This window comes from Serinus canaria, chromosome 3 (genome assembly GCF_022539315.1).
Source record: "Serinus canaria isolate serCan28SL12 chromosome 3, serCan2020, whole genome shotgun sequence".
NCBI lineage: Eukaryota > Metazoa > Chordata > Aves > Passeriformes > Fringillidae > Serinus > Serinus canaria.
The window spans coordinates 88408345-88419954 of record NC_066316.1 but is presented as its reverse complement, the minus strand read 5'-3'; the positions used below and the strand labels follow the sequence as shown (position 1 = coordinate 88419954).

The 11610-nt window shown below is 42.1% G+C and overlaps 1 protein-coding gene across 3 annotated transcripts in view; it reads left to right on the top strand.

The window, feature by feature from the left end:
* Nucleotides 1-3698: 3698 nt before the first annotated feature.
* Nucleotides 3699-11610, top strand: part of ZNF451 (zinc finger protein 451) — a 33554-nt gene continuing 25642 nt past the window's right edge. For 2 of the 3 annotated variants that reach the window (XM_030236386.2, XM_030236384.2), the window contains exons 1-4: nucleotides 3703-3935; nucleotides 4567-4650; nucleotides 10015-10098; nucleotides 11230-11355. In XM_030236386.2, the coding sequence (XP_030092246.1) occupies nucleotides 4570-4650; nucleotides 10015-10098; nucleotides 11230-11355 (291 nt within the window). In that variant the 5' untranslated portion in view covers nucleotides 3703-3935; nucleotides 4567-4569. Of the gene's footprint in view, nucleotides 3936-4566; nucleotides 4651-10014; nucleotides 10099-11229; nucleotides 11356-11610 lie in introns of all 3 variants that reach the window. The other variant, XM_030236385.2, reaches the window with a different exon arrangement.

Below are 11610 nucleotides of genomic sequence, written 5' to 3'. Positions count from 1 at the left end.
TGAATCAGGGAGTTTAATGCATGTTCAGTTTATGTCCCCTGTTATTAGGGTATATAGATAGGAGTAAAAAAACCAAACCACCAGATATCTAAATTTTCTAGATCAAGAGTAAATGGCAGTATGCCCTGTTGATACAAGAGGGAAATCAATAGTTATAAAGGCAATCAGTGTTTCACTTAAGGGAGCAAGGAGAGAAGCAAAACTGTTGAAATATGTTTGAATTAGAATCATAGAATTGTTCAAGTTAGAAGGGAACTTAAAGATCATTTAGTGCCAATCCCCCCTGTCGTGGGCAGAGCCATCTTCCACTACACCAGGCTGCTCAAAGCCCCATCCAAACCGGCTTTGAACACTTCCATGGATAGAACATTTCTGGGCAACCCGTTCCAGTGCCTTACCACCCTCACAGCAAGGAATTTCTGCCTAATAATATTTCATCTAAACCTACTCTATAATTAAGGGCATACAGTGAATATGTGGAATTACTTGCTAGAGAGCATTACTGAGTTTATAAAGATCGTCTGCCCTGAAACAGCTGCCACATCTTATGTGATATCTGGGCTTCATTTGAGCTTTGGACTTGGAGATCTTATGAAGATCTCACAAAAACCCCTACTTCTTCTTACCTCACCTCCCCTACCCTCCCCAACAAGCTCTGCACAAGAACATTCCTAAACTGGCCCAAAGACTGACAACTGTTCTTTCACAGGAATTAGACAAAATACACAAATTTTGGAATTCAGAGTTTTGTTAGCATATTGGAAATTATTGCATGGCAACTCCCTTACTATTTTTTTTTCCCTTAACTGTATTGTTTACATACACATAGGAAATTTGGACTGGTCATTTGCGAGAGTTTTACAGTTACATTAATGACTACTGAAAAATTCATATCTAAATGAGTATCATTTGCATAGAGTCTCAGAGTTTGGAAATATAGTTCCACCATGCTGCCCTAGTAATTTTTTACTACAGGTCCTTGTATTATCTGTTCTCAAGAATCAAGTTATCAAGTGCAAATGCAAGCTACAAACAGAATGACTGCTATCAACTTTCCGTTAGCAAATTCAAGCAACAAATGTAAAATATTAAACTTTAGGCAGCAACAATGACTTCCCAAATGGCAGTCTGGTTTCCATTATTTTAATAATGAAATAAAAGTAGATGAATGAGTATTGTTTATACTCTCCAACAAGAGTGAATGTCATACAGCTGTCAATGAGTATATAACTAGTAGATACAACTATCAGCTCAATATGTCTATCTTCTATCATAAAGCTGTTTTTACATTCATAAGGAAAGAGGCTTAATACTAACAGTAGTAACTCTGTGTTTTCAAGAAAAATAAGTGCACTAATTAATCCTTACAGTATGTGATATGATATTGCTGATAGTTGTTTATTCTCTTGCATTACACCAAAATTTAACAATCAACCTTGAATTCTTTCTCTCCTGTGTTTACAGGATTTGATAAGCACTCACCAGTGAAGTGTGTGCAAGCAGTTCTTTTATACTGACACACAACTCACAGGTGACATTTACACTGTTCAGCTTATGCAAACCCAAGGCATGGAGTAAAGATGATTCATACTGACTTTTACTTTGGGTGACAAAAAGAAGCAGGAGAACAGTAGCAGATAAATAGCAAGAATCATGGGCATGGGGGTCTGAGTGATGTTTTCTCAATCCTGGCAGTGAGGGGGCACTGACAGGACAAGTCAATACTTGTTGGCAGAACCTGTGTTGGTGACAAGGATTTAAGCTGGATGACCATGAGACCCTGCTTGCAATTCACATTCTGCTTGACAGAGATGAGATCCACCTCACTAAGCAGGGCAAAGCTATTTTTACCAGTAGGATCATGACCACATAAGCAGAGATTTAAACTAAGAATTGAGAGAGTAACCAGCAGCCTTGTGGGGGATTGATGGATAAAGAAAAAAGCAAAGAGCATAAGGTGATATGGCATGAACAGGACACAAAATCAAGAAGATGGAGCTTAGGAGAGGTCACCTTCAGCTCTTGAATGTAAGCAAAGAAATATCTATGAGACACCATAATGGAGAAATCTCCCAGTCCTTTTCTAGATAGGAGCAGCATTGTATTTGCTGGTCCTATTGTGGGATCCCCTGGTCCTAATGTGGTAGTTCAACCATTCAGATATTTGCTGGAGGGACAATATAGCAGGACATAAGCAATCCAGGAGGTTTCTAGTAACTTCTTTCAAGTCATAAAGGAGTCAACAAGGACCAATAATGAGCAATGCTTTATTGGACCTATACCCATGAAGGGATTGTGGGAGATACAAAGCTCAAGGCAACCTTGGCTACAGTGAGCACGAGATGATGGAGCTCCGGATCCTGAGGGGAGTGTGAAAAATAAAAAGCAGGCTCACCACTCTGGAGAGTGAATTTTGGTGTCTTCAAAGATCTGCCTGGAAGAGTCCATGGGATATAGCCCTGGAGGCAAGAGGGGCCCAAGAAAGCTGGTTAATATGTAAGGATAACTTCCTCCAAGCTCAGGAACAGTTCATCCTGTGAACAGGAAGTTAGGCAAAAATGCCACAAGGCACATGTGGATGAACAAGGAATTCCTGGTCAAACTCCAACACAAACAGGAAGCATACAAAAAGCATGGAAGTAAGGATGGCTTACCTCAGAGAAATACAGAAACATTGCTCAAGCATACAGTGATGAAGTTAGGAAAGATAAAGCATGACTGGAATTGGATCTAACTAGGGATGTCAAAGTCAAGAATGGCTTCTATAAGTACATAGGTGACAAAAGGAAGACTAAGGAAAATGTAGGCCCATTTCAAAATGAGGCAGATGATATAGTGACACAGTACTTGCTTCAGTCTTCATTAGCAAGACCAGCCTTCACAAATTCAGGCTCTAAAAATCAGGGGGAAAGGCTGGACCAAGGAAGATATACCCTTGGTGCGAGAGGATCAAGCCAGGGAATACATATATTAGCAAGCTGGGCATATGCATGCTAAGTCTAAGGGCCCTAACAGGATGCACCAACACATACTGAGGGTGCTGACAGATGTCATGGTGAGATCACTCCCAACAATCTTTCATGGATCACGGTGTCTGGGACTGGTGCCTTAGGCTGGAGGAAAGCAAATGCCACCTCCATCTTCAAGCAGGGCAGGAAGGAGGAAGGCAGGAAGAACCACAGGCCAGTCAGCCTCATCCTGATCTCTGGGAAAGTAATGAAGCAACAAATCTCAAGAACTATTTCCAGGCCTTTCAGTGACAAGAAAATCATTGAGTTGCCAGTATGGCTTCAGCAAGGGGAAATCAGGCTTGACCAGACTGACAAACTTCTGTGATACTGATTGCCCTGGTAGATGAGTGGAGAAACGGCCATTGTACATCTTCACCATTGCCCTTGGCAACGCATTCCTCAAGATCTTCACAAAAGACCTTTGCAGATGCCTGGGCTGGATCGAGCACAGTGTGAGGCGGCTGAGCACTGGCAGGCTGAGCAGGCACGGCACGGCACGGCTGAGAGCGGCAGCGGGACAGCGGCCGGGCCCGGAGACGCGATTTTGCCGCCTTCCCGCCCCTCGGCTGCCAGCCCCAATAGCCGCCCTTCCTCCTCCCTCTCTTCCTCCTCCTCCCCCGGAAGCGGAGTGCGGATTTTCCCTCTCGGAGCCGGAACTGGATGCTGCCCATCTGAAGGCGGACGAGGGGAGGCCGGAAGAAGGAGAGAGCCCAAAAGAAGGAAAGAGCCCGAAGCAGCGGCCGTGGGGCCCGCGCCATGGTGCTGCCGCGGTAGCGCCGGCCCCTGCCATGGGGAACGCGGGGCGCGGCGGCGGCACCTCCCGATCCCGGCGAGCCCTGCCGCGCCTTCGCCCCGCCCCCGGGCCGCAGAGGAAGCGGGGACACGGCGGGCCGGGGCGTTGCTGCCCGCGGGGCCCGGCGGCGGGTGAGCAGGGCCGGGGCGCGGCGCGGGCCGCGGGGCCGGCGGTTGCAGCGCAGCGGTCGCGGGCGGGGCCCGGTGAGCCGCAGCACGGGCAGCGCGGTGTGCGGAGCCCGCAGAGCCGTGTGCCGCGGGGCCGTGCGGTACGGGAACGTGAGTCAGCAGCGCAGCCCCCGCCGTTGTTTTGGAGCAGGAAGCTCAGTCCTCTGCCGCCGTCCTAGAGCGCCCCAAAGCAGCCGCAGCTGCTAAAACCGCCCGAGCTCGCCCGCAGCTGTTACGGGCCGGCCTTGGCTGGTTGGTGGCTGAGCGCCGCTAGGCTGGAGCGCGGGTCTCGGCTCTTGCTGGGGTTTCAGGCTCGGGCATGTCCTTGGGCTGCTACACTGCAGCTACGGCTGGTGGAGGAGTGTAGGCATTGGCACGCTTTGTAGATAAAACCACGTTTTACATATTTGGAAAAATACAGTAGCGTGATCCGAGTCAGAGTCGTTTATCAGCTCTTGTGGTGTCACTGGTAATTAGGGGTGGATAATAGAGACTTGTTGACTGCAAAGCCAAAGAAGGCGTAAAATGGCAAATGCTGTATAGTTAAACAAAACTTAAAAAGTGAAATTATATAGTATGATTTGTTTATGTTTAGATAATGGAGTCTCATAACTCTGACAGCCTTCGCAAGAGTAAATCACCAGCTTCTGGAAGTGAAGATGAGATTGAATTCGTTGGAGTAAGTAGAGCTTGTACTGGAAATACACTGCTTGTAAAAAATACACTTTCAGTAGTCCAGTAAACAGGAGAGGGATCTTCATTTTCTGATGATGATTATATTTCAATGTAAAGCATTACTCTTGAACATAAAGGTAATTTATTTGTGAATGTTTGTGGCAGATAACAGCTCAATCTTAAAGGTTTCTCTGCACTTTCTTGGAAGGGTATAAGATGATGTCAGTTGGTCCTGTGGAGAAAATGTGTTCTTGAGTATCTGAGCAGGTGAGGGGGGTATTACAGTGATCAGTGAGGTATGTGAGAAGGGACTGTAGATAACTTTCCTGGTAATCATATTGCATAGCATTTTGCTTTATGATTAGTCCCTCTAAACTTAATGGAATAAATTTGAAATCACTGTACTCAGTTTAGAAGAGGAAGGAAATAATGATGATGTTAGAGGCCTTTTACAATCCTCTCAAATTGTGAGGTCCTCTTTATTGCACAACACCTAGTCTAATGCTGACCTGCTTGATGTGAATGTAATTTTAAGACTCTTGTATCTGTTGGATATCCAAGAGAAGCAGAATGTTTTTCACGTTGCTTATGTTCTGGCCCCAGTCTGTCACAGTGAAGTGGTGCTGGATGGCAGGATTACATAGAATCATAGAATTGTTTGGGTTGGAAAAGACCATTAAGATCATTGAGTCCAGCCATTAACCCAGCACTAAACCATTTCCTTAGGGACCACGTCTACCCATCTGAAGATGTTTTTCTTGAAGGAACAAGTCATTTTGCTAAGGTCAAGTGATTCAGTGATACTAGTATTTTTAGTGGCTGCTTTTTTGTAGATTTGTCTCATTTTTGAACAATATGCTGAATAATTACTAGACCCCCTCCTCATTTTGTATGATGTTTGATTAAAGCTGAAGTTCATCATACAGACTTTTTCTGCAGGGGTATTTAGGTGCTGTAGTATGGAGGATAGGTGTTTTTTGGAAAAAATTGTAAGTAGTTGGTTATATCTTGAGTCATCTTAATATTTTGGTTGATTTGGGCAAAATTGATTGAGTTTAAAGTTCATTATATATGCAAAAGTATCCATGTGCATCTGCAGAGAAGGACTTGGGGTTGTTGGTGGATGAGCTGGCAGTGTGTGCTTGCAGCCCACTTCCAGTGTGTCCTGGGCTGCACTAAAAGCAGCATGGCCAACAGGGCAAGGAAGGGGATCCTGCTGCCCTGCTCTGCTCTGGTGAGACCCCACCTGCAATGCTGCATCCAGCTCTGGGGTCCTCAGCACAGGAAGGCCATGGATCTGTTGGAGTGAGCCCAGGACACCAGGATGATGGGGGATGGAGCACCTCTCCTGTGAGGAAGGAATAAGAGAATTGGGATTGTACAGTCTAGAAAAGAGAAGGCTTCAAGGTGACCTAATTGCAGCCTTCCAGCACCTGGAGGGAGCCTACAGAAAAGATGGAGAGGGGCTTTTAGCAAGAGCATATAGTAAGAGGACAAGGAGGAATGGCTTCATACTAAGAGTATGTTTAGATTAGATATTAGGAAGAAATTAATTTCTGTAAGGGTGGTGAGGCGCTGGAGCAGGTTGCCCAGGTAAGTTGTGGATGCCCCCCTTTCCTGGGAGTGTCAAGGCCAGGCTGGAGGGAGCTTTTAGCAGCCTGGTATAGTGGAAGATGCCCCTGCCCATGACAGGGTAACTGGGACAAGATAATTTCCAACCCAAACCATTCTATGATTCTGTGATGGTGACTGAATAGGCTTCATTTTCCTCAAGCTGGGCAGTGAACAAGGATACCTTGTATAGCTTGCAAAGTGGAAAGGATTGAAGGGCTGCTGGAGCACCAAGAACAGAAAGAGAACTGAAACAAAGGAACTAAAACCAACACTTCTGTCTACCTTTTTTTCTTCTTTGGCTTTGCCTGTGGATAATAGGGATCCTTTGTGGTCCCGGGGACTATTGCTTCCAAGAGAGGCTTCTATATATAGGAAGATGACTTTGCTCAAATTTTTTGCAGTATTTATATCCTGAGGTGAGTAGCTTATTGCTGTAATTGATGAATATGAGACGAAAGGTGTGTGACCCTGGCCATCACCTAATATCAACAATATGTCTTCAGATCTCATTTGCTCCTCTGAGTGAAGGTGACTATGCACTTTGCAAAAGGATTTCTAGACTGCTTGGCAAGCTTTCAGTCATCATTTCCATATAATAATGTGTATGACTGGAAACTTACACTCTTCATAAATGTTACAGATGGATGCGTCCTGATTATCTGCATGTCTCTAAGACCCAGTGCACAAGATGGTACTGTATACATTGAATTAGAGAAGCTACTGGGGTATCTCGACCTGTGCTCATTTTAATAGATAACAAGTATCTGTAGGCCATGTGATCTGTGTTTTTTTTCCTTTCACTCCTTTTTTTTTTTTTTTCCTTCTTGAAAGTCTGATGTGGCTTTAGTGGTGTTTTTTTTGTTTCTTTGAGCAGTTTTTCTTTATGGTTTTGGGGTGGGTTTTTCCTACTTCATTCACTTGTACTAGGGTGTTTGAATTCATACTGTAGGACTCTGCTTTTACTCCATCAAATAAGGACTTTTTGTCAATCTGCTGCTGCCAGAGATTTTCTGCTTTTGTAGTCCAATTCACCCTCATTCAAGAAACTTAAAATTATTCTTCCATAATTTTCCACCTTTTAATTCTTCATTAAAACATATTTTGTCCATTTAAAATTATTACATTTTAAGCTTTACATACCACCAGAGAAATATTATTTAATCTACAATGCAAGCTGTTACTCCTGTTATTTAATCTACAATGCAAGCTCTTACTCCTGTTACTCCCTAAAGCTGTGTTCTTTACATAGGATGGTCTTGCCCCCATTTGCTTACTAGGAAGGATAAGGCAAGAGTGAATAAATTCACAATTGTAATGCCCTGTGAACAGATGGATAATTCAAGTTGCCACAGTTTGCACCAAAAGCACTGGACTTAGAGGAGAGTTAGTTAACATACCAGATTAAGTAATGCAATAAAACATGGTAGTTACCAATTAAAGATTTTGCTTCCTTTACCTCTGTGGTGTTAGATATTAGATATTCAGAATGAGATTTGTCTCTCTGGCTTTTATTTACATCACAGCCGGAGCTGAATAAAATGGCAGTGGTGTTAGGAAGCAACTCTTATGTCTGCACCTGTCCCAAGTCAGCCAGGGACTTGAATTTTTGTATTTCCTACGTTATAAAGTCAAAATTTATTAACTGCATTTTGGTTCACAGTGTTGGTCAGTTCTCAGCAGTCTTAAAAGTTGGAAGTCTGATGGGACACAGATTTAGATTACAAATAGTACAACTTGTCTTAATTGTTTTAAATTTACTTTAATGTAAACTTGTTCTGTGATAATAAGTATTTTTGCATGTGTATACACAATTGTGCTCACATAATTATTTGTCAAACATAAATTTGTGGTCCCATACATGAAAGCTAGATTCATGTTTTCTGTATGCTGTTTTGTGTATAATTAAGCTGAAGTTGAATTGTGCTGTTTAGTAAACTGGGCATTTGGTCTGAATGCACATAAAGCTAAAATAACAAAACACCTTGCACGGTGTGTCAGTGCACAAGGTGTCTGTTAGCTAAGCCAGATCACCCACAGATTGAGTGAAATGAGGAAAGGCATGAAAGAGATCAGTTTAGGGCTTTCAGAAAAAGCTTTGGGATAAAAATGAGCCTCACAGAATGCCTTGAGAAGAAACTCTCCTTGGAGATGGATATGAGGCTTCATCTTTACCAGTTAAACAAATATGATTGTATTAACAGTTCAACTGGGTATTTTGCATAGCATAGTGAAATTGCAGTTCTGTTGATGCTTCCAGGCAAAGCTGTGAATATCAGCAGAGATGCCACAGCTGCCTGGAGAACTAAAAACCTAGAAATTCTACTCACAAAAGTAGCTGTGATTTTTGTTTGTTGCTCGGCTGTTGATTTGTGAGAAGAATGGCTTAGGAAGATTGTTTAGAAGTGGATCATGTTGGGGGTTTGGGGGATGTTTTTAGGTTGGGTGTTTGTTTTGGTTTTGGTTGGTTGTTTTTTGGGAGTTTTTGGGTGGTTTGTTTTTTTTTCTTTATTTTTTCTTTAAATGTGAAGGATCTGCTGATAAGATGTGAAGAGCAAATATATCTTAGTGCTGTGGTACATCTGAACACTTTGATGTCTTTCTGGGTGCCAAGTATGTCAGTATAGTCAGCTCGAGAAGCCCCAGGTTTCAGCTGTTCATTGAGAGCTTGTCCATATTGGTGTTTTGACATCACAGGCTCTTTGTTGTCAAGATTTACTCCCCTACTCATCCAGTGGGGAGTTTACAACAGGTAGGATGAAGCTCTCTGATCCTCAGCTTCCTAACTGTCCTATAATGATGGATTTCTCAGGGTTGGCACCATCTTTGCATTACTATTTAGTTGAACCATCTGGAAAATAAAGTAATTAAAACTCTCATAACTTTCAGTTTGGGGCTTGTCTTGTGGAGGTAAACAGTACACAAAAATTGCCTAGAAAAAGGCACAGATTTTGAAAGGAAAAAGAACATGTTTTCATGTGTGCAGAAAACATTTAAACAAGTGTAATATTACTTGTGTTAAATTTATTGTTTTGATCACTTGAACTTCTAGACCCTGCATTTCATTTCTGCATTACAGCTGTCACTTTTGTAAGTTTTTATTAGTTATTGAGCCCTGAGTAAGTAAACACAAATTTTAAAAATCTCTGTCCTTAAAGAAGCTGTTAGGATCAGAGCTGAACATTTCAAAACACAGTATTGAGCTGATTGAACAGTCAGATGGTCAGAGTATGTCTTTGAACTCTTACTTGCTAACACCTGTTTAATAAAGGTTTAATTTTTTTAAAGCATGACAGAGCCTGTCAGTTTCTACAGAAGCAAATCTGCAGTGGATTTTTTTTAATATTTCATTTAGAAAACCATGTTATCTTTGTTTAATCATAAAGAGTTACTCTTTGTGGGTAATTGGAGGCTGGCAGCTTGATTCACAGAGGCTTTTGTCATCTGTGCAAGATTTCATCCCTCCTCTCCCCAGTGAGACAGAGGACTGTTCATGCCTGGCCAGCTGAACAGCTTTAGTGCCTTGAAAGGTGGAAGAATGTAAAGAATGAGCTGCATTAAGAGCAGCAGAGAGGATTCCATGCTGCTTTTCTCTCTGCTACTCATCATGAGGCAGTAGGTCTTCCTAGCCTGCCCTACGTAGTTGATTGTTAATATCTTGAAGAAACTGGTAATATGTGGCAGAGATTATACATTTTATCTCTGAGGAAGGCAATTTGATGCTTTTGTGTGAGTGTTTTTAACACTTTTTTTTCAGGAAGGACCTTTAAGGCCTGTCCTTGAATGCATTGATCTCGTCAGCAGTGAGGATGAGGAACCTAACAGCAGTTCTTATTTTCATGTGAGTATGTTGTAATGTATTTTAGACATCTTGGTTGAATAAAATAATTGGTCTTCTGTATTTTTTCCCATCAGTTACTCTTCACAGAAGCCTTGTTAGATGTATTTTTAACAAGTGCTAAATAACAAGTATTGAAATATTTTGATTTTTCCGCCTTGAAATGAGTTGGTATTTTTATTTGTCTTTCAGTCATCTGAAAAATGTTTGGAAATAAAATGTCACTTTACACGCAGCCTTGGAAGTTGGGGTGTCCAGTTTCTATCCTGAAAACATACCTGGTCTACTACAAAGCCTTTTCTTTCTAAAATAACTCTTTAGGAACAATATATGGGTTGAACAACCTTATTCCGGTGACAGTCTGGGTTTAGCTCAGCCTAATCCTTCATAATCCATTCTAAGAATGTACAAGTCAGAAGCAGGCTCATCAGTTTATCTATCCCCCAAACTGATTCTGCCTGCTCTGCAAGGCCTTTGAAAGGGACATTGACAGACCCTACTAGAGTTGGTTTTGGCAGCAGTGACTGTCTTTTGACTTTTGTTTTCATGTATTGCAGCAGAGGATGTTTGTAATAAGCCTGATTGTTAAGGAGAGGTGATCTTCTGTGCATGCACTGTCTGTCATTACAGGGATCATTACTAGAGCTGACTGTAAGAAGAGGAAACTACAGTACATGGCATATCCCTTAGGCTAGAAGAAGCTCATGATCTGCCTTTTTGAAGATAGTGGGCAGTGTTAGGGAAAGAACAATAGCAGTTTGCAGGTTTTTTAGATGGGCTGCATGTTGGCTTTGAAGTCAGGAAGGATTTTGTTTACTTAGAAGAATTTACTAAACTTTTCATTTGTTGGAGACTTCTAGGACACTCAGCACAATCATGCATGTTCCTCTACTGCATGGTGAGGCTAATGTTAATGTTGAATTCCCTTGAATATGTGGAGGGGGAGAGTTGGTTTTGTATTTTTAACAGAAGCTACAGATGCTGGTAAAAAGGAAGAGGAAGATACAAGGTAGCTCATGGAATTTAGGCTAAGAGTATCTTTGCTGAATTATGTCGTGATGCTTGGGCATCACTTTTCCGTTAGTGTCTGTTATGTAACAATCACCAAAGAAGGGTTGAACCTTCCACCTGCAGGGAAATACCAAGCGTAAGGATCACATTGACTACCAGAAGGAACGAGTTGCATCAACCCTGGATCGTCTGGCACGCCATGTTGAAGTAGAGAAACAGCAAAAAGAAGAGAAAAACAAAGCCTTTAAGGTATTGGATGTGTTTTATTTTGGAAGAATTGCATAGTAAAGGCCTTGTAGTCACAAGTGTCTTTGTTTTTACTACTAAGTAAATAAAAAAATTGGTGAGGCATATCTGGAATTAGCAGCTAGACTTCTGCTTCTGGGACATCATGTGAAGCACTACATGGACTTTGTCTTTTCAGTGGCTTTCAACTGATCAATTTTCTAGTCTTATTGCACTTCCTAAGGGGAAAATTAAATGAAAAAAAACCACTAGCAAAAA